Here is a 24,150-nt window from a genome sequence, read left to right on the forward strand (position 1 = left end):
TCAGCCGTTCTATCTTCTTAATTAAATATTTCAGAAAACATGAAATGCATGTTTGCAGTTTTATGCAGTTGGCCGGCCAACATCTTCGCTTATTTGTCGCCATACGATTCTAGTCCTGTTTTTTTCCCAGTAATGTTCCAAGTGTATATTCTAAACTACCGGATGTCGAAAAACAGACCAAATTAGCCCCGCCCCCACGGCTACAGGTAGTTTCTATCAGGTTTCTATCCATTTGCGTTGGACACACGAGGCATCATCTGTATATTTACAGATCTACAGACACCAGTCACATATGTAAGTGGAATCGAGGCGTTGACATTATTTATTGATAAGTGCAAAAAACATGCATGATTTACCTCCATGGGTTGTGGCGATGGAGGTTGTTCTCGTCACCAGAGACGGGCCTGAGCCTGGAGCTCCGCAGTGGGCATCAAACAAGTACTTGGCATATTTTACAAAATATTGACCCACTACTTTGAGCAAGTTAAAGTAACTCTATTAATCTCTCTCTCTTTTTTTTTTTTTTTTTTTTACATTTTGGAGCTTTAATTATTTGCAGTCATGTCTGTTAATTAGAGGACGTTTGATGAGGCATGTGTGTCGCAGGCGTGTGTGTTCCTGTGGGACTCTGCTGATGGTGTTAGACTGGCACACAGAGTGTTTATTACATGCAAGAGAGATGCAGTGGACGGTTTGTTTGTTGTCGCAGCAGAGTTATGACGGACAGTCCTGGGACTGTGGTCACTGAAAACAGACTTGGACAGATTCGTTCTCACTGTGGCCAAGCAATTTATTTCCCTTAATTAGGAATTAATTAGAGACACGCTGTTAGAAGAGTCGGGCCTTTCTTTCTAATGTTTGATCACATTTTAGCAGAGACGCCTCCTTGTTTTTCATCTGCTCCCGTGCGCTGTGATAATTTGCTGCTGCTGCTGTTTTGCTCTTAATCTGTTTCACATTAAAAGCTTTTCCAGCAGTTCAGGGGGAATAATCCCTTCACCTCCTCGAAAGGATTTCACAGTGAAGAAAGTGTTTCATTAACAGTAATTCAAGATGGCAAAGTAGGATCCACCGGACTTAAACTGTGAATATAAATGTTTTTTCAGTTAAAAAACAGGAGTGTTACACGACTCTGCTGTTGCACTAATGGGAGATGATGTGAGTCACACAGATAATTTCATTTCAGCCACTCCAGCAGAGGCTCAGTCGGTCAGAGCACCACTTTGGATCAGACTAAAATATATCAGAAACTATCAGTTAGATTGGCAGGAAGTTTAGTGCAGATATTCATGTTCCTCAGAGGATGGATCCTGCTGACTCTGACTCTGACTCTTGTGCCTCCAGGAGGTTCATTTTTCTTGTTTTCATTGCAATATCTCGATGATAATTGGACGGATTGCCATTAAATTTGGTGCAAACATTCATGTTCCCCTCAGGATGAACTGAAATAACTTTGTTGATCCCTGCAGTTTTTCATCTGACGCCATCATCCAGACGATTTGGCCGTTATCAGAGCATTAAATGGATGTTATCAGCAGTGAAGAGCATCATAGACATGGACTAGTAGGGGCCTAATCTCTATAAACAGATATCTGCTCATGTATGCTGAGTTTGGAGGCAATGGAACAAGATTTTGGCGTCTGAATCAGTCTGGTTTCCATTTGTAGTCCGAGTAGTGATTAATCACGTTTGAGTGGCAGTTCAACAGTCTACATGGAGAGCAACAGAGGCGGACCACGTTGGCCAAAATGCAGTCTGAGAACACTGGTTATTGTCTGACAATGATTTAACTAGTTTTTTTCATGTATCTGAATTTATTTGGAGATATCTGTTGAAAAAGATTAGCCAAAATAAGAAGCCCCAGAGGACGAACTCTTGGCCCCGGATTTCTGTTGGCTAAAATGGATAAGCCCAAAAAATTGTCTGTTTCCCCGGGAGATTTATTGCCATCAGACCAATAGCCAATAAAAACAAAGTGCATTTAAATGCCGTCCCCACTGCAGGGGAAAACAATACATTGCTCACCACTGACTGTGTATTAGGTGGAGGTGCCTCCCTGTCTTTACGTCTGCTAGAAGACAACACAAAAATACCCAAAAGCTGCGTTGTGGTGGGATACTCTGCTTACGTAGTAAAGAATCGTAAGTAAGTTTTTACAAGCTGCCAAACCAACAAACTGAGCTTTTAAGTGATAAGTGATGCATCAGCAGGGAGATGTGGGAACACTGTGGCTCCTGACACTCAGTATGTTTATGTGCAGCAAGCTGTAAGGCCTGGTTTTGATCTTTGTTAGCTTAAGTGATGATCTTAACGAGTGATCCTAATTACTAAAGTAACTGGACTCCAGTTGCCTGCAATATAGCACTTTGAATTACCATGACCTGGATGACTGAGACGCTCCACCAACATCTTAACATGTGATTCGATCTAATAGCTGCAAATATTAAAGTCCGTCACTAGTAATTGTCCCCCTGTAGGTTCACCTACGGAAACCTTGTTACGGCTTTTACTTCCTCTAGATAGTCAAGGTTGATCGTCTTCTTGGCGCTCCACCAGGGCGGTGACCGACCCTGGCTGGGCCGAACCGAGGACCTACCTAAACCATCCAATCCGTAGCAGCAACAGGCTGTGTTTACAAAGGGCAGGGACTTAATCAATGCAAGCTTACAAGCTGCACTTACTGGGAATTCATGTTCATGGGAAATAATTGCAATCCCCAATCCCTTGTGGTCATTTAGTGGGATCGTTTCTCCAAGACGAGCAAGGTGAGGAGAAGAGGATCCTGACATATGCTGACAGTATTCAGTTTGTCAATGTGACTTTTCCTCTCTAGCAGACATACAGTGTTGAAATCTGGTGTTTTTAGCTCACTACAGGCATTTTGTTAGTGTTTCAGTCCCTGGTTGCGTGCTGTGGCACCCAGAGTTTTCCCTTCCAATGGCTGTGGTTTTCAGGAGCCCTTTTTAAAACAGGAGTTGTGCAAATCTGCAGGAAAGCCCAATCAGTCTTTTTTCAGCATTGGCAGTATAAAAACAAAATCGGGGAGTGCAGCAAAATGCCGCCTACCTACTTTTGTTTATACAGAATGTGCCTTTTTCGGGGCAATGGGGGGCGTGAGCAAGTAACAAAACGTGTAGCTCAGCGTGTGACGTAAACAGTGACGTGGGAGGGAAGCCGCGGCTGGTCAGTCCTTCGGTGATTCTCTCGTAAGTCGGCCCGTCCTTCACCGTCCCCGTCATCTGACGGTTAATGGCCTCTTCGTTTGCGAGGACAAGGAGGGCGCGCAATTCCTTGTCTCCCCAGTTGCTCATCTTTACAGTGTCTGTCAGGTTTGTGTTTCCCTCTTGCTACTAGCTGCTCGCTAATTCCTGCTATCAGCTGTTTCCTGTTTATCCACCGCCAGTGGCTCGCACGTGTGGCGTCATCAACAGCTCCTCCCACAAGTCATCAACAGCTCCTCCCACAAGTCATCAACAGCCCCTCCCACAAGTCATCAACAGCTCCTCCCACAAGTCATCAACAGCTCCTCCCACAAGTCATCAACAGCCCCTCCCACAAGTCATCAACAGCCCCTCCCACAAGTCATCAACAGCCCCTCCTCCAACAAGTCATCAACAGCTCCTCCCACAAGTCATCAGCTCCTCGTCATCAACAGCCACTCGCCAATCCGCCTCTGTGTGTCTAAACGCTCACAGCTTGCCGGCAAAACGGCCCAACATTCGCTGAAAATCTGGCAGTGTAAAAGGGGCTGGTGTGTGACATGTTGCACTCTGTTTTTGTGGGTTCTGAGATTGTTGGGGCAACTTGACTGGTGTGCAGATACAAACAACTGCAAAGCAGAAATTCTAGTTTTGTAAATTAATTACACTCAAAATCCCGATAACGTCACAATATCTGTCGAAAGTTTGAAAAAGCTGCTGTGAAATCCATCTTGAACTTTGGTTATTGTGTGTTTTGCCTCTTTTTTTTGGGCAAATTAAACTGAAATTATGAGTCTGAAACCATAATTGCACAAATCGTACAAAAAGGCAATTACATCTGATGGATGGTGAAAAGGAACCAGATGGTGTCGGGGGAGGGAGACAGAGAGAGCAGTTAGGAAAGAAATGATTTAAGAGGAGCAGGATTATTTATATGTTATTACCACGTGTGTATTATCAACTTGACATCACTATTCTGTTGTTAAATATCACGGTTATTGTTACCACAGGTGTATCAGGACACTTCTGTCATATCAGGACTAAAATGAAAGGCAGCACTTCCTGTGTTCAAAGCCAAGTGTCTGAAGGCAGTGAGTAATGGGACTGGAATATTTCCTCCTGTCTTGATTTGATGACCGGCTCACTCAGGCTCCATCCATCTCTGTATATTCTAAAGTGCTTAGCAGGGCCACACGAAGCTGAGTCCCAGCATGCACTGCGTGAGAGGCAGCCTGTTACAGAGCGAGGAAACATGACCGACAACCTTTTACTCTCACTGTCACAGCCGGAGGCAATTTAAAGTTTCCACTTCAGCTGACTTGCATGTTTGTAGACGCACACAGAGACGGACAGGACGCGGAAACTCGGCGGGTCGGGTTTAAACTTGGGACCTCCTTCCTGTGCGGCGGCGGTACTAACCGCTGAGCCACCGTGCGATGGTTTTAGTTCGGTTGAAGCAGCACATTTGAGTCCTGGGAGACATATTGAATGTATACACGATGATACTTTGAAGTGAGAACGTCACAGCAGCCCCCCACCTCCCATTGAAGAGTGTAATGCGTCCTGGTTTCTCCTCACCTGGGAGAACATGACTGCAGGCGTCTCAGGAATCCTCAGGAGAGGATTCTCAATTCAGCTGCTCGCTGCCAGTCCGCAGAAAGAAGCTCCGATTTTCAATAAAGCCTCCACTTTCTGAGCTGATATTCACTCTGCTGGCTGCCGCGCTCCGAGATGAGTTCTGGTGGAGGGAGGAGAATGTGGGAATAAGAGGAGAGGAGCTTTAAAAGTTTGAATTTTTATTGAAAAATCAGTCCTGCTGGGAGAACTGAGGAGGAGGAGGAGGATGAAGAGGAGGAGCAGGACTGTGATAAAGCATAGTTTTAGTATTTGTGTCAGCGTGGTCATAATATCAGTGTTTATTGATATTAGTAGGATCACTATTTGAATTAGTATCAGTATTGTTGGTGTCAGTGATGATGATGATGATGATGATGATGATCAAACAGCTTACCATCAAATATGAATCGGTTCAGCTCTCTGATTTCCCTCTCTCTGCTGAGACGGCATGAAAACTGTACAGTACAGTCGTTTATCTAGTGCTGCTACAACCTGAAAGAGAATTTACTGGCCGGACAACAACGTGAGTTAAAGGGCTGAAGTCAAAGTAGGGCAGGCAGGAGGGCTGGATGGGTCCAACAACCACGGACTGTCACCCAGGAGGCCAGTGTTCACTTCCTGTAAGATTGTAAAGCCAAACCCTGTTCGTTTTGCCTAAGCTTAACCACGTGTGTGTGTTGTTGAAGGAAACAAACGTCAGTTGGCAGTGTTGTACCGACGTAGTGCTTTTATTTTGAAAGAGACTGTATCAAACTGTACATTTCCTGTGAAAACAGAAGTGTATTTTGAAAACAGACAATGCATGTAACAGGCTGAAGTTGACACGGCGTCCCAGAACGTCAACAACCAACACACCCAGGGTACCTTGGACGTCATATGTGGACGTGGAAAGTCCATGACCAAACGTGGACATGTGACGAGGTCACAGTGAGGATGATGATGGTTTTTATCCACCGCTCTTTCTCGCCATGGCCCAGGTTATTGTAGGATCTTCCATATCTGGTCTGATAATAGCGTTGATAACCATCTTGTGATGAGCTAGCTTAGCGTAGCGTCCTCCCAGTGTGTCTCAGTGCAGTAGAGTGTTCTGGTTTGGCGGTGGGAGCAGCAGACAGCATGTTTCCCGTTCCGTGTTGTTACACACTTAATATACACACACACATATGTAGAACATGATTTACAGTGTGTGTGTGTGTGTGTGTGTGTCCAGACTCCAGCTGAGTGCAAACACAATTTATCAGGATGGAAGTGAAACTGAGGAAGAGATGGTGGAGTGACGTTACTGGGACACTGGTGTTTACCTGTGTGTGTGTGTGTGTGTGTGTATGTGTGTGTGTGTTTGTGAAATGACAGCAATGGTACAGCAGCATTGCATCATGGTGTGTGTGTGTGTGCATTTTATCTGTGTGCACTGTGTGTATCTCTGAGTGTGTATTTGTGTGTGTGTGTGTACAGTGAGTTTGATAGCCGGTCTCTGTCGTCCTTCAGCTGACAGTGAGGTGGTTTCTCTCTCTGACAGGAAAACCATCCAACACACACACACACACACTCACACACACACACACACACTCACACACACACACACACACACACAGTTGTATCTGTGTGCAGGTGGATTATTTTTTCATTGACTCTGCAGCTGATACATGCGTATTGATCGGTGACATCATCAGCAGCCGTCAGCTGACGATGTTTGTGTGTCATTAGAGGATCAGACTGATTATGTGCTGCGTCCGTCACACACACACACACACACACACACACACACACACACACACACACACACACACACACACAGAGGAGAGTCAGAGCTGTTCCCCACTCATCACTTTATTAAAGGGACAGCTCAGTTTTTAAACAGTTCAAATGTTTAAACACAGTTTGAGGCACTTTACTGAAGTGTTTCCGGTTCATGCAGCTGGATGCGTCTCACATTCATCTGACAGCTGTTGGTTCTTTTCAGTTCAGAGTTTTGAATTAAAAAACATAATAACCTGATCAAATAAAACAGACTGTTGGACGGCAGTGTTGCTGGTTGGATTCCAGTCAGGGACCTTTGTTGCATGTCGAACTCGTCCCTCCCTGTTTCCTGTTTCCTGTCTGTAACTTCACTGTCAGAAAAACCTGTCCAATAAAGAAAACAAATGACCTTTGATTCTTAATCCTCTTTTCATTAAGGATCAAACCAGTGGTTTCCAACCTTTTTGGTTTGCAACCCTTTTTATAAAAGCAGTGTCTCTTGTTGTGTTCTCTCTCTTTCTCTCTCATCTTTCACAAAAAGCAAAGAAAACTTTGAATTCATGAATGAGTACCTTCGTCTTTTTCTCTCCAATCAATCAACACTTTTGTTTTGCTCCCATCTCCACAGTTTCAAGTTAAAGATCCAAGACGTTTTCTGTACTCAGTAGATTTATTTTTTTTCAAATTTTGGTCACAAACGAGTTAAACTCTGTGTTAGAGAGTGTTTCTCCGTTACCATCCACCTGACAGGTGTGGCTGAATGAACAGCAGTTTGCCTTTACTATCTTTTGTATCCTTTTCCTTGTTAATGAAAGCTAAGGATCTCCTCTCTTAACTTTTTGGACAACGCAGTCTCACTTTGAAGTCGTCGAAATCCAACGCTTGGTCTGTGACTTCCTGTGTCAGACACCGTGATTAAAAATGTCCTTTAACATTGGCATGATACACGACTGGTTGCTGTTACAGTTGAACAGCATCCAGCGGCATCAGGGGGAAACGTGGTGGGATCCAACAAACACTGACTTTCACCCGGGAGAGTGGTGTTTGTGTCCTGTAAGATTCTGAAGCTGAACTCTGTCCTTTTTTCCTAAACATAACCACGTGTGTGTGTGTGTGTGTGTGTGTGTGTGTGTGTGTGTGTGTGTGTGTGTGTGATGTTGAAGGAAAGAAACATCATTTGGCAGTGTTGTACCAACATAGTGCTTTTATTAGGGACCTCGGCTGAAGGCAGAGAATGTCTTTGTGCTATCTAGACACATTAAAATGGCCCACTGTTTATCGTATCAGCCTCAAACTCGCACACATCACAGGCCAAACCCTGCTGAACAGATCTTCTGAATAACTTTGTCATTATTCGAACGGTTTGGATTTTATGGGCTCTTACAGGTGACGAGACACAAAACCTCCTGATGATCTTCGTGCCACCTAGACACACTAAAATGGCCACTGCCGCCCGTAGGAATGTCATAGAAAGATCAAACCAAGACTGGCTTGTTCGTTTCATAAAGACCTACAAATCATGTGACCTGACACACCTGACCTAAATCCAACAGGAAGTGAGATAGTGCCTCTTAAAGAAACATCAGCAAATGTGTCAGCTGTGAGCTAGACATCTTAAACTTGCGACCAAGATCGACGTTCAGATTGACGATTGGACCTACGGTTTGGGAATGAGAGGAAGGAGTTTGAGACATTTTAAAGCCACCTCCATCTGCCTGGTCTCTCACGCAGCATGTCTCTCTCTCTCAGTGATGGACTCAGGATGTTTGAAGTGCAGGGGTGAGAAGGAAAAAAGGGCACCTACTGCATGACATGGGGCCCCATTGGTGGGCAAAAAAACAAAATTTGACCCCAAAGCATGCTGAAAAACTCACCAAAATTGGCACACATGTGAGGACTGGCGAAAAATTTGATAAAATTAAAAAAATAACCCCAAAAGTGTCAAAATGGGCTCTCTAGCACCACCTAGACACACTAAAATGGCCGCTGCCGCCCGTAGGAATGTCGTAGAAAGCTCAAACTAAAACTGGCTTGTTCGTCTCATCGAGACCTACAAATCACCCACTGACACCCCTGACCTGAATCCAACAGGAAGTGAGCGAGTGCCTCTGAAAGTAACATCAGCAAATGTGGAGAAATTCTCAGCTGTGAGCTAGAGTGGAGAGGGGTCTAAAATTGTCTAAAACTTTTGTCTATAACTAGCCATGTTTCCATCAGCCTGTTTAGATGCGCATCGAGAAGTATCGCATCGGAAAATTATGATGGAAACGCCAAAATTCAAATTAAAATCCCCTGATTCACACAAACTAAAATACGCTCGCTTTAGCCGGGTTTTGGTTGATTCAAAAAAATGTTGATTTGCAAAACAGGGGATGGAAACAGTTATGTTCAAATTAAGTCTGACGTAGCGCACCTCTCTCCATGGTGATATCCACACTCCGGGTTGGGAAGGCGGTAATGCATTTACAAGCTGGTTGCCAACCGCCAGAAGACATCGAAGAAGAAGAATGTGAGACTTGTTTTGTTTCCGGTTCTGCGGAAAACTCGCGCGAGATCGTAGTTTTCACCAAAGTCCGTACATTTAATGGAAACACACAGGATTCGTATTTCTTTTAATTTCCCAATGATTCAAATCACTTTTGGATAGAAACATAGCTAGTGTCTACGTGAACTGGAAGCCAAAACGGCGTGAGTCCGAGGTCCCGCCCAACGCTGCTTGCAACTTTTATTTTGAAAGAGACTGTATCAAACTGTACATTTCCTGTGAAAACAGAAGTGTATTTTGAAAACAGACAATGCATGTAACAGGCTGAAGTTGACACGGCGTCCCAGAACGTCAACAACCAACACACCCAGGGTACCTTGGACGCCATATGTGGACGTGGAAAGTCCATGACCAAACGTGGACATGTGACGAGGTCGCAGTGAGGATGATGATGTTTTGGACAATTCTCTTGATTTAGCCATATTTCTCAACATGCATCGTCAACAACCCCCGAGCCAGGCCTGGTGTTTGACGTCTCTTTGTGTCAGTCCTGTGACCTTCTGCCCAGTGTCAGCTGGGATAGGCTCCACCCCCTCACGACTACCCTCTCACAGAATAAACGGTTACAAAAAATGAATGAATGAGTGAACTTGTAGATATTAGTTATGCTGAGTTGTTTGAATTGTTCTTGTTTGATTTGCTTTTTGCAAACAGATGAAAGTTGGTACACTTTCTAAATAACCCTAATTAGTGATGAGGGTTGAGTAATGTTTGACTGCAGCTGTATGACATCATAGAAGCGGGGTTACATCCAGGTAACTTGTCTCGTTAGTGAGCAGGAGGTTCCTGCTGTTTCCTTGGCTGTGACTGACAGCTGTGATTGCGGTGAGCAGAAGGTCAGATCATTAAATGATTACTGAGTCATTCCCTGAACTCGCCTGAGGTTGTCGGCACCACAGACTCAAAGGAGGAAAGACAAGCAGACAAACTGGCCAACCACAGTTTTCGACATGTGGTTAGATTTTTAGGATGTTGGCTGCAGTGTGTCTCCAGGCTGCAGAGCCACGGTGACCTCTCAATGCTCCATAAATCCCTCTTTATATTTATACAATAGGCACAAATGTTGTGATGCGCGTTTCAGACAGCAGGTGGATTCTGATGATTCTGCTTCCTGTGGTGTCACCTCGCTGCTGAGAGAGCTGCAGCTGAATCACCTTAATGTTTAATACTTTGTTTCATACAGAATAATGAACAGATGCTTGAGAGCGTCTCTGTGTGCAGTCAGATATGGAGCAGCTGACCGCAGATACTGGATGTCTATTGGATCAGACAGCAGCTCATTTTCTCTTGCAAACTTGCCAAATTGCTTTTAGCTCAGAAACTGTTTTTTTTTTCTTAAGAAAATGGACTGAGATGGAGCAGATGTCTTTCTGTCTGTCTGTTTGTCAGCCTGAAAGAATCACTTCAGTTTAAAGAATCAGTCGGGGGTCAGTGAAGTGAAACGTTTCTGACAGAGCTGCAGAATCACAGCAGACGGGCAGATTGATACCACAGTAACAAAAACCAAGTCACTATCAAAGAAGGTTGAAAATATCGATCACAAAGTTTTTGCTTTATTTCAATGAGGCTGCGAAGGTTTCACAGACAGACATTAAATGCTGTTGTGTGTTTTCTGCGGGTAAACAGCCGCAGGTTTCCTCCTCAGTCTGTTTCTCTGCAAACACAGCTCCTATAAAATGTTTACAGCCCACAGTTAAATGTTGTTTGAGGCTTCACTTTGAATTCTGCTGGACCTTTTAGCCACGATAGCTCTGATGGGAACGTCTGTCTCTCTGTTGGTTTGAAACTTTGGTCCAAATATCTTGATGACTGTTGGATGGATTACCATGACATTTATTACACCTATTCATGTTCCCCTGATTATATCATCTTTGGGGATCTTTTTATCTAGCGCCACCAGCAGGCCAACATTTCATTTAGTCCAGTGCTTTGATTTATGATCATATGAAGAGGTGCAGAAATGAAACTCAGAAATGAGTTAGCATGTTAGCACTTCCTTTTCGCTCGTCTTGAAGTCAACGTGTTTTTGGTTAGATGTCTGAAATAAGGTGTGTGGTTAACACAAGCTGAAGAGACTTTCACATTTTGTTCTACAACATAAAATACATCAGTATATACCCCACTGCAATGGAGTCTCACTCCAGTTGTCGAAATCCAGCACTTGGGCAGTGACTTCTGGCGTCAGACAGCGATTAAAAAGAGGCGTCCTTTAACGCTGGCTTGATACACAGCCGGTCGCCATTATAGAGTAACGTGCCCAGTGGCATCAGGGAGAAACGCTGCTGGACAAGAACAAAAATAAGGCGGCGAAAGTCCGAGTAGGATGGGCTGGACCCAACCACGTGTGTTCAATTGATGGTGTTTTACCGACATAGTTATTTTGAAAGTGAGTACCCAGGGTACCTCGCATGTCATATGTTGACGTGGAAAGTCCATGACCAAACGTCGATATGTGGCAAGGTCAAAGTGAGAATGTCTCGGTCTTAAAGAAGACGGTTGCCAACAAGTGGCTAAATGAGACGTCAAAACATCATCACAGCGAACGTGTCTTTACAGCCTCGTTGTGATGATGATGTTATGTCACATGACTGCGGTGTAATTTGTGAAATTTTTTTAGATGCTAACATCTGGTAATAAGCAAATGTTAGCATGCTAAGATGCTAAACTAAAATGGTGAACATACTAATCACTAAATCTGCTAAACACCAACATGTTAGCATGCTGATTTTAGCATTTAGTTTAAAGGTATCATGGCTATAAAATTATATTCTTGTTATTTTTTATGTGCGCATCAAGCTGCAACCGTCAGGGCTGAAAATTGAAGCCAACGCCAAAGTACTGAAAACTGCAGTTCCTCTAATGTCCACTAGAGGCTGGCTCCAAGAGCAGCTCAGTCCCCACAGACCTGACCATGTCAACATGTAGAAATAAACATGTTTAGAGCCTGGTACAAAAACAGTTTTGGTCTCTGAAGCTAACTTTAGCAGCTCATTTACACAGTTAATTTCAAAGTACAGGACTTTTAATCTTGCTAGCACAACGTTAGCTTTAAGGCTAATAGCTGGGTCAAAGGGTTCCATCGACTTAGTGGACTAGACTATCTCCTGTTGCGAGGTCGTATCTAAGGGTCGTCCTATTTACTGGAGCACTGAATAACGTTTCCAGAGGTCCTTACAGGGCGGTAATGATTGTTCCAGGTATTAGACAAACCCTCAGGCGTTACAACATCAACCCGACTTTTGGCTCATGAAAAACTTTGACTGCAAAAAGCATAAAAATATGAATGAATAGTCTTGATATTTCTTTGGTAAGTGATCATGGTATAAGCAGGATAGAGGAAGTCGTCCTCCATTTACGTCCGCCATTAAAAAGCGATAGTGGACACCTTGTTGGGCATCATCCCTTACATATGTATAATGACGTCACCATGGTGATCAATATTCCACCTTCACGTTATTGTAGGATGAGATGTATACAGTGGAGTTTAATATGATGATGGACATCACTGAAGGTGTGTAAACCAGGTCACTACAAATTGGTTACTTTCCTCAAAAGTAATTGAATTACCTTCCCAGTTACTGCACATAGAAATAACTTATTTGGAGAGTATCCATTGTATCCACTATCACTGTGATGAACAATAAGCATGTGTTCAGATATCCTGCTTCAATGAGCCCTCACATCAAACACAAGCCAGTTTTTAAAGTGCAACAACAGCTGCTTCTCAGACACGTGACAGTAACTGCTCATCACAACAGGCCTAATGACATAAAAGTCATCACAGTTATTTACAGAAACACAAACACTCTGAGGTTGATCCTTTACAGAGTGACTCACATCTCTCACTCAGACTGTAACTCACCACGACAGCCCTAATTTTTGTCCTTGATCTCTAGGAGGGAAAAATAATGTCTGTAATTCATGAACAGCAACTCAATTTGTCTGAAGCGTCGGCGTGTGTGTGTGTGTGTGTGTGTGTGTGTGTACCAACAGTCTGATGCTGACTGATTGACTCATAGAGCCGCTGTAAGGTCGGGTGAGTCACCTCTGCACTGTATATGAGAGCGGGTCGACCGCTGTAATAACTTACAGAAACATGGTGTGCAATAATTCAACCAACACCTTCTCTTCCCCTCTGTCTGTCACACTCTATAATACACACACAGACACACACACACACTGAATGCTGCTGACCTGGCCAGGTGCATGTCTACAGCTGACGTTAGCTCAGAACCAGGAAAATAACCCAGGAACAGGCTGCTGTGATCAAAAGTAACGAGCCCATTTAAATTCCAGTAATATTAATGCATACATTAATGCTAACTGCTGTTTGTTCTGTACTTAGTGCAGAGTTTAATAAAGTGTCCTGGCTAAACTCTCTGCCAACACACACACACACACACACACACACACACACACACACACACACACACACACACACACGTGGTTGGGTTCAGGAAAAAGAACAGGGTTCGTCTTTACATTCATATGGTAAGTGAACAGCCCTCACCCACTCTACTCAGACTTTCGCCACCTTAATTTTTGTTGTTGTCCGCTGCATTTCCCGCTGACATTGCCAAGTTAATGGTGACCAGCAGTGTATCATGCCAATGTGAAAGGAGGCCTTTTTTTGTCAGTGTCTGACGCTGGAAGTCGCCGACCAAGTGCTGGTAGTTGATGACTTCAGAGTGAGACCGAGTTGCTCAAACTCACAGAAATGTGCTTGACATTTCCGGGACATCCCACCAACAGACACACACACACACACACACACACACACACACACATACTATCATAGTGATGGTCTATAAATGAGGTCCACAGTGAGGTCACTGCAGTCATGTGACCTGGTTGTATTGATTCTTGATTGATGTTTGGTAGATCAGCTGTCGTGTGAGTTGGTGACAGACAGATTTACATTGAAGAATTATTCACTGTTGACATTAAGATGTTTTTAGTTTCATGTACGACAGTGTGATGAAACCTTGATATGATCAACATGAGAGTCAAACAGGTGATAATTCAACATAGCAAACATGAATTTGTAATAAACAGACACATGACAGCGTTTGATCTTCCCCCGCAGAGCGCCTGAAACATGTTGCGTGTCAGCCAGCAGACTCATCTCACAGACACACACGCATGACCTTAAATAAGTGAAGCTGCAGCCACAGTGACAGTCGTTGTCCTGTGAGGGTCGAGCTGTCAGGAGTCACAGGTGGGATTTAAAAAAGAGGTTTTAATCAAACTGAACATGAACCATTTTACAAAATATGCAAAGATTCTCAGGATCCATGACATCTGAACAAAACCTAACTCAGACTGTAACAACTGAAGTTAAAGTTAGTAACAGACTAAACCAAGTGAACACAGAGGGAAACATACTGTATACACTCTTCTGACTGATCAGAACATTTTGACACAAACCAACTAAATTACAAATAAAACAAAACAGGACAATTCTTATTATTATTCTTTATTTATTCTTATTATTTATTTATTCTTTTTAGCTTATTAAAGTGACAGAAAGATGTTTTTGTGGAGAGAGTTGATGGAGCTGAACCATGTGAGGAAGGCCGGAAAATAGGGACTCAACGTGGCCTCCAGAGAGTCATGTGACAAATTAAAACACTGCTGTTGGTCTCCTGAGGGCCGTCTGTCTGTTTATGCCTCTGTGCTGGTGACAGCCACTTTGATTTTGGGTTGTCCATCCGTCTGACTGTCTCATCCTTGAGAACATATGTCAAAACCACCTCAAGGGAATATCTACAGATTTGGCACAAATGTTGACTCAACGATGAACTGATCAGAGTTTGGTGGTCAAAGGTCAAGATCTCTTTGACCTTGCACCTGTTTGATTTTTATGAATGTGATATCTCAAGAATAGCTTTAGGGAATTTCTTCAAATTTGGCACAAACGTCATTTGGACCTAAGAATAAACTGATTCGAACTTTGAGGTGGAAAGTCAAAGGTCAGTGTGACCTCACAAAACACTTTTTTGGCCATAACTGAAGAATTCATTCACAAATTCTGACAAAACTCACAGTCACATAATGAAGGTCAAAGGTCAAAGGTCAGCTTGACTGTGACATCATCATGTTTTAACGTCATATCTCAGGAACAGAAGGGGAGACATTTGGTCAGATACTGAATTGGTGACTCTAATCTTGAAACTGTGCTGATTGTATAGATCTTCTGTGTGTGAAGCATCCATGTTTTCACTGACATGGATGGAGACTGTCAGAGACACTGGACTGGTGGGCGGAGTCATACAACCACAGGGTGGACTGGTGGGCGGAGTCATACAACCACAGGGTGGACTGGTGGGCGGAGTCATACAACCACAGAGTGGACTGGTGGGAAGAGTCATACAACCACAAGGTGGACTGGTGGGCGGAGTCATACAACCACAGGGTGGACTGGTGGGCGGAGTCATTCAACCACAGGGTGGACTGGTGGGCGGAGTCACACAACCACAGGGTGGTGACTCTAGTTTAAGTGTTGTATCATAACTGAGGCTGTGTAGTGTGAGTGTAAAGGGGCAGATGTGGGTATCTGACAGAGGCCCGTCGAGGGTTTGGTCTTAGATGTAATATTTGTCAGTTTGAAGTAAAGTTGAAGAAGTTTCGAAGATGAATCTCTGGGAGCAGCTGAAGTTTGAGTGGAAGCAGAATCATTAAAGGAGGGTTCCCGACACTTATTTGTCTGACTGTGAGAAATATTGGAATCCACCTGAAGCAAAATTTTACCTTTCTTTCATTTTCTGCCCTCTTGTTTCTAAAAGTCGATGTTTTCTGCTCGCAGCTGTAAATCTATTTTTCTTCCTGTGGATCTGAACCGAAACTCAACGTGACTCCAGCAGAGAGCTGAACACGAGCTCGGCCTGATTCACTTATCCTCTCTGTAGGCCTGACCCGGCGAACACTGGCCTGGCTCCATTTCTGTGACTCTGTGTACATTTAGACAAAAAAACCTCAAATTTAATTTCCGTCTCTCCGTAGATTTGAACTTAAACTCCACCTGATTATATTAAGTCCTCTGTAGAGTTTAATATACACTCAGCCCTCCTCTGTTTGTCTCCTTGTAGATTTGATCGTAAACTCTGCCAGATTTAATTTCCCTCTCTGCCTAAAAACTTGGCTTAATTCCATTTTGGTCTCTGCAGCATGCACTGTCTCTGTATCTGTTTTTAGATCTGTCTCTATTCAGATCGGCCTGATTCCATTTCTCTTTTCTGTGCCTTTTGTTTTTAGATCCGCCTGTACGCTCGGCCGGATGCCATTTCTAGTGGCGCAGGGGACTACGCTCTCCACATCACCAAGAGGCTTCTGGGATTTTACCAGGACTACTTTAAAGTCCAGTACTCACTGCCCAAGCTCGGTAAGTCTGCTGACGTCTCCTCCTTCCTTTGACGCTGTGCACTTCCTCTGATTTGGTTCCTGTCCCTCTGATGTTTGACTCCCTGTCAGCTCTCGTAGAATAAAAAGCACACTGATAACTTCCCATCCTCCTGCTCATCCAAATTAGGAGAGAGACAACAGCTCCCCTTCCTGGGCTGCCCCCTTTTTAGGGAAGTCAGCCAACTCTTTGTCCTTCGTACAATTACTGTTTGGTTCATCAATTTGTACTCACATCAGGCAAAGAAAACACTCTGTCCTGCCTTTCTTCCCGTGTGTCGGGGGGATGTACAGTGTGATTAGCTCTGGGAACTGAACCTCAGTCGGGCGTTTGTCTTCAGACGTTGTAGCTTATTTAGTTAAATGAGAAGAGGGTTCAGTGGAAGGATGTGTCAACACTCAGCAAAGTGACGACTGCACCTGTACTGGCCTCATTTATTCTTCCTTTAAGTACCCAAATAGATGCATTTCAAACACTGTAAACATCACTGCCCTCATACCTCCACGTGTCCTTTATGATGACATAGATACAGCAAATAGAGCTGCAGACGGCGTTGGTCTGTGAGGTCATTGAATACATCAGTCTTCGCCGTGTCCTACGGTCACATCAAATGACACTCCACTGCCTCCACCATCTCTGCTGCTATTCCTGTGTGTCATCCATGTCCGTTAGCTTTCAGAAAGCGTGCACAAATATGAACAGAAGGCTCCGCCCATGTCTGCATTTAACGCTGAGCGAAAATGAGCCCTTAAAGCCAACCTGGTCCCAACTGATTCATGGAGTCATGTCGGAGCTGGTTATGTAATCAATGAAGTAAAGTGAACTCACTGCCACTGCAAAGCTAAAACAGATGAAATAACTTGAATGCATTTGTAGTAACAGCTGATAACGATGCACTGGAATTAACTAAACTAAGATGTGAAGTTGAAGTGCTGAAAAAAGTCGAAGTGGCTCTTGAAATAAAGACTGAAGTGACAAAGTTTACACTCACAAAATATTCTGTTTTTTTTTTTTTTTTTAACCTTATTCTCAAAAAACCAACAATATTCCCAACATAGCATTTACATGACTAATGAAAAAGACAGCTCCAGCAATATTTGCCTTTACATGCAGCCATGCATCCTCTGGTTAACACGTCATTATCATGTTAAAATATGGAAAAGTGGAACAGCTGGGGCCGCTGGCGCCATTTTGCTTCTTTGCATCAAAACAGGATCTCTCCGAATTTAGCTCTGGTGGTGGACATGTTGGACCGCGTGGACGCAGCCTCTCTGTCATATCTTCAACCACCATCTCGAAAAGGTTGGCGTGGTGATATTTATATAATATAATATTATGATATAATATTATTACTTTCAATAATGTTGTTGTAAGCTACTGTCATTACCTGCATCTCTCTCTCTCTCTCTCTCTCTCTCTCTCTCTCTCTCTCTCTCTGTCTCATTGTGTCATATGGATTACTGTTAATTTATCATGCTGATCTGTTCTGTACGACATCTATTGCACGTCTGTCCGTCCTGGAAGAGGGATCCCTCCTCAGTTGCTCTTCCTGAGGTTTCTACCGTTTTTCCCCCGTTAAAGGGTTTTTTGGGGAGTTTTTCCTGATCAGCTGTGAGGGTCATAAGGACAGAGGGATGTCGTATGCTGTAAAGCCCTGTGAGGCAAATTGTGATTTGTGATATTGGGCTTTATAAATAAAATTGATTGATTGATTGATTGATTGATTGATTTGTGCATCTCCAAAAACCTGGTGATATTTTTTTGTCTATGTCTTTCATGATGTTTCAAAAGCCCTTTAAAACAGGAGTTGTGCAAATTTGCAGGAAAGCTCAATCAGTGTTTTTTCAGCATTGGCAGTATAAAAACAAAATCGGGGAGTGCAGCAAAATGCCGCCTACCTACTTTTGTTTATACAGAATGTGCCTTTTTCGGGGCAATGGGGGGCGTGAGCAAGTAACAAAACGTGTAGCTCAGCGTGTGACGTAAACAGTGACGTGGGAGGGAAGCCGCGGCTGGTCAGTCCTTCGGCGATTCTCTCGTAAGTCGGCCCGTCCTTCACCGTCCCTGTCATCTGTTTGCGAGGACAAGGAGGGCGCGCAATTCCTTGTCTCCCCAGTTGCTCATCTTTACAGTGTCTGTCAGGTTTGTGTTTCCCTCTTGCTACTAGCTGCTCGCTAATTCCTGCTATCAGCTGTTTCCTGTTTATCCACCGCCAGTGGCTCGCACGTGCAGTGTCATCAACAGCTCCTCCCACAAGTCATCAACAGCCCCTCCCACAAGTCATCAACAGCTCCTCCCACAAGTCATCAACAGCCCCTCCCACAAGTCATCAACAGCCCCTCCCACAAGTCATCACCAGCCCCTCCCACAAGTCATCACCAGCTCCTCCCACAAGTCATCAACAGCTCCTCCCACAAGTCATCAACAGCTCCTCCCACAAGTCATCAACAGCCCCTCCCACAAGTCATCAACAGCTCCTCCCACAAGTCATCAACAGCTCCTCCCACAAGTCATCAACAGCCCCTCCCACAAGTCATCAACAGCTCCTCCCACAAGTCATCAACAGCCCCTCCCACAAGTCATCAACAGCTCCTCCCACAAGTCATCAACAGCCCCTCCCACAAGTCATCAACAGCTCCTCCCACAAGTCATCAACAGCTCCTCCACAAGTCATCAACAGCTCCTCCCACAAGTCATCAACAGCTCCTCCCACAAGTCATCAACAGCTCCTCCCACAAGTCATCAACAGCTCCTCCCGTTGCAGAAGGCCGCCTCGGTCTGTTTAAACTAAAAGGGTTCCACCAATATGTCTACCCTACGAGGAGGAAAATTGGGCACCTCGGATCAACTCGCCAATCCGGCGCTATGTGTCTAAACGCTCGCGGCTTGCCGGCAAAACGGCCCAACATTCACCGAAAATCTGGCAGTGTCAAAGGGGCTACAGTAGGTGTGTTTCTCCTTCTGACCAGAAATATGGGTTTTGCTTTTGGGCATGTGTCTCTACACCAGGTTTCCAGCTGTTGGAAAGTTGGTTTGTGTATAACGAACATGGTTCAGTATTCAGTATAAGTGGCTGCACTGATAACGGAGGTGAAGCTCCTGAGTTCTTGAAAAGGTTTGTGGTCTTATGCAGTTATCTGTTGCTCCTTCTTCAGGACACCATCCTGACTCTGGGTCGGCAGGTGGATCACCTGATGCAGCTTTCTATCAGACTTTTTCGTTTTCAGTGCGACATGAGGACACACTCTCTCTCTCTGGGCCACAGCTTTTGGTTCATGCTGCTAAGCTTTCAGCCTCCCAGCAGCAGGTCCACCTCCCCAAAAGTGACTGTACAGTTGTGTGTGACCATGTCTGGTGCTTACACTGCCTTCTTTCCTCTCCAAGTTAATGAGATGTGTCAGAACAGTTGAATTTCACCCCGCCCTCCTTCTTCTTCTTCTTCTGTCTTCATAATTGTTTGTGTTTTACACTTCTGTCCTGCCAGAATCAATTAGCCATGTCACAGCGGTGCATTTCCTTTTTTCCTCTCCACGCCCAAACAAGCTAATGTGATCGCCGCGGCTCCGTATTGTATATGTCACACACTTCCTTCCTGTCCACATTCATTCATCACATTATACATTCACTTTCAATCAAAGCTTCCTGTTTGCTTCCGTCCGCCCAGATTAGACTTGACATTTGCTTCCCCTTCATGACCTTTACACTGACGTTAGCTGCATTATAAAAGGGTGATGTCACTTCCTGTGGTCCTGACCAGGTGATGTCAGGTGAAAACCTTGTATCTCAAAGATGTCAACTTGTCAAGAGCTCAGAAAAGCTCTGGTGTTAACTGGATTATCATGACGTTTCATCGTCTTCCAAAGGGTTTAAAATGGTTTTAGGAGCCTGCTGAGGTCAGGGAGTAATCTAGAGACGTGGGATCTTTCAAACTGTCTGAGAAAATGAAAATATCTTAACCTGGAGATACGTTATGTTTGGTTTCATCTGGGACTTTATGCTGTAACAAAACAAGACAATCTGTCAAGCATAGAAACAAAATACAGAACACTTTACATCAGTGCCGTGCACAGACTTTTCCTGAGGCAGCTGCTCAAGATTAAAAAAGGGGCATCCCTTCCACAAAAAATTTTCACATGCGGAAATTTGTTTTCTTCACTTGCAAAGCGCGCCCTGCCAGGAGGTTTCTACATGTCTGCCTGCACCAGAAGTAGGCTGAAGTACTATATTCACCCAACAGCTGCTACACATACACGTAGTCACATATTAGTTCTTATAATTATCTTCTAGATAATCTTTAATCAAATAATCCCAGAGAACAGACTCTTCACGCTCCTCTGCGCATCTCATGTTGTTGCAGCACCAAACCGCATGTCAGATTTGTTAAACTGATTATCAAAGCCGCAGTGCGGGAGATGTAGACAATATTACAAGTTGAGTTTTGGTTGATGAAGACACATGGAAGTGGGAAAGTAGTTTGGTGTCTGTCCTTGCTCACCACGCGCAGCTGTTGAACCCAAATCAGCCAGAGAGTTGAAGGGAGACGGTGTGGATTAATGCCAGACTATCGTACTTGTTGTTAAATTTAAAGGTATAGTGCACCCAGAAATGTAAATTCAGCCATTATCTACTCACCCATATGGCGAGGGAGGCTCAGGTGAAGTTTTAGAGTCCTCACATCACTTGCAGAGATCCAAGGGGAGAGGAGGTAGCAACACAACTCCACCTAATGGAGGCTGACGGCGCCCCAGATTCAAACGTCCAAAAACACATCATTGAAACCACAAAATATCTCCATACTGCTCGTCCGTAGTGATCCAAGTGTCCTGAAGCCCCGACATAAAAAGTTGTTTGGAAAAACCTCATTTGAACTCTGTTTTTAGCCTCATTGTAGCCTGTAGCTCTGACTGCCTCTCTGGGCACCGCGCTCACGTGTGTCGGGGGTGAGTAGATAATGGCTGAATTTTCATTTTTGGCTGCACTATCCCTTTAATGGTGGGTTATTGCTGACATGAGGCTCGCTGTACTGAAATGTTTTAATAGTGGTTTAATGTCACATGAGTGACAAACACTCCTGAGGCTGCCAAGAGGGAGGGGGAGGGGCTCGACTGCTTGAGCACCACCTGAGGTCTGTCTGCGCACGTGCCTGCTCGACATGCTAGAGATGTCACGATACTTTGGTACCAAGTTGATGCCAAAATTCTGAAAATCTGAGGGAGGACTGGCCGTGTTTGGATTTATAAAAAGTAAGGAGGAACAGATGCTAAACGATGATGGTAGAGAAGAATATCTGTGAACATTTATATCACTCACTGAAAGAAGGTTCCTGAACAGTGGAACAAGTTGCTGCAGATTTGAGGGGGATGAATTTGGCCACACGATATTACCATAAATCAAACAGGGATAAAACGTGGAATAATGTAAAGTTAATAAACAAGAAACATTTATAAAACTTCCTAATTTACTGATGATGAACTATGACGAGATGAAAACAGCATCTGCTGGTAACACTTGTGGGTACCTGGAAAACTGTTGCAGAAAAAGTTATATTTCTTTTTTTTTTTTTTTAATGATTTTAGCATCATAACTGTGAGACTGCACATGTGGCATTTGTGAGTCGTCCTTACTTCCAGTCATGATTGTGCTGTTTCCATAGAGCAACAGAATTTATATATCGCAGAGGAAAACGAGGTCACAGTCAGTAAAATGTGAGCGGAGCTTCATTCATGATCTGTGGACAGAAATTGTCATTTATCTGAGTTCTTCTGTTCCACATGAAAACCAGCACAGGACCTGGTGTTAGCGTTCAGGATGCTTCAGACTCAGGTGGTAAAAATGTTTTTGCTGAACCGTGCCCTTCAGTTCAGTAAACTTGGCACACTGGGCTGTTGGACTGGCGCCAGACTCGTGATCAATGACGCACTAGAATCGGCCCAAGTGCTCTGGTCTAATTCCAGGCGTCAACATTTGCCCAAAGCTTTGCTGCGTGCTGCTAACTGGAGCTGATTCTCACTCCAAATCAACCACATTCCTAAAGCCGAGCCAAAAGTGTCAACAATATACGAGGCAGAGCCAGCTCACGTTTGGTCCTCCAGCACGCAGACTCTCTGCAGTCGGCACAGATTTCTCAGGTAGATAGTTTCAACTGTTTCTGTCCAGTATCTCAGGGGTTAAAGCTTTACACTCCGAGCAGATCCTGACACAACTGTAGAGAGGAGAGTCTCTGTTGTAACATAATCATGATAATAAGCTTTATTTATAGAAACATAAAGAAAAGGATAAGCTCTCCGATAAAATACTTTTTAAAGAGGAGGCTTCAAAGACAGTTTGACTCAGCCAGCCTCATCGCCTCGGGCAGGTTGATCCAGAGCCTCAGGGCGCTGACTGTGAACACTCTGTCCACTCTGGTTCAGGCCGTGACTCTGAAACACACAAAGGCACCAGCCTGAAAATCTGCAGCTTCTTACAGACTCTTTGGTGCCAAGAGGTCAAACATAAGGCCAGGTGACGGCCAGGAGGAGACGATGAGGTTATAAATAAGAGCTGTAAATCTATACTAAACATATTGTGCCATCCAGTCTGTGGGTTACTGACACACATAGAGGCGTTTCCAGGCGGTGTTTGTGCCATCAAACCTGGGTTTGTTTTGGCCACATATTGCTGCATTTCCAGCGGTGTTTGTGCCATCAAACCTGGGTGTGTTTTGGCCACATATTGCTGCATTTCCAGCGGTGTTTGTGCCATCAAACCTGGGTTTGTTTTGGCCACATATTGCTGCATTTCCAGCGGTGTTTGTGCCATCAAACCTGGGTGTGTTTTGGTCACATATTGCTGCATTTCCAGCGGTGTTTGTGCCATCAAACCTGGATGTTTTTTGGCCACATATTGCTGCATTTCCAGCGGTGTTTGTGCCATCAAACCTGGATGTTTTTTGGCCACATATTGCTGCATTTCCAGCGGTGTTTGTGCCATCAAACCTGGGTGTGTTTTGGCCACATATTGCTGCATTTCCAGCGGTGTTTGTGCCATCAAACCTGGATGTTTTTTGGCCACATATTGCTGCATTTCCAGCGGTGTTTGTGCCATCAAACCTGGATGTTTTTTGGCCACATATTGCTGCATTTCCAGCGGTGTTTGTGCCATCAAATCTGGATGTTTTTTGGACACATATTGCTGCATTTCCAGCGGTGTTTGTGCCATCAAACCTGGGTTTGTTTTGGCCACATATTGCTGTATTTCCAGTGGTGTTTGTGCCATCAAACCTGGATGTTTTTTGGCCACATATTGCTGCATTTCCAGCGGTGTTTGTGCCATCAAACCTGGATGTTTTTTGGCCACATATTGCTGCATTTCCAGCGGTGTTTGTGCCATCAAACCTGGATGTTTTTTGGCCACATATTGCTGCATTTCCAGCGGTGTTTGCACCACCAAACCTGGGTGTGTTTTGGCCACATATTGCTGCATTTCCAGCGGTGTTTGTGCCATCAAACCTGGATGTTTTTTGGCCACATATTGCTGCATTTCCAGTGGTGTTTGTGCCATCAAACCTGGATGTTTTTTGGCCACATATTGCTGTATTTCCAGCGGTGTTTGTGCCATCAAACCTGGGTGTGTTTTGGCCACATATTGCTGTATTTCCAGCGGTGTTTGTG

General features: G+C 44.3%; 1 protein-coding gene across 1 annotated transcript in view; it reads left to right on the forward strand.

Moving 5' to 3' along the window:
* The window catches only part of LOC125882777 (thyrotropin-releasing hormone-degrading ectoenzyme-like), a 275,288-nt gene that overhangs the window by 55,969 nt on the left and 195,169 nt on the right, over window positions 1-24,150 (forward strand). The window contains exon 4 of the mRNA XM_049566632.1: window positions 16,357-16,483. Coding sequence (XP_049422589.1) covers window positions 16,357-16,483 — 127 coding nt within the window. The remainder of the gene's footprint in view (window positions 1-16,356; window positions 16,484-24,150) is intronic.

Source organism: Epinephelus fuscoguttatus, linkage group LG22 (assembly GCF_011397635.1).
Source record: "Epinephelus fuscoguttatus linkage group LG22, E.fuscoguttatus.final_Chr_v1".
Lineage (NCBI taxonomy): Eukaryota > Metazoa > Chordata > Actinopteri > Perciformes > Serranidae > Epinephelus > Epinephelus fuscoguttatus.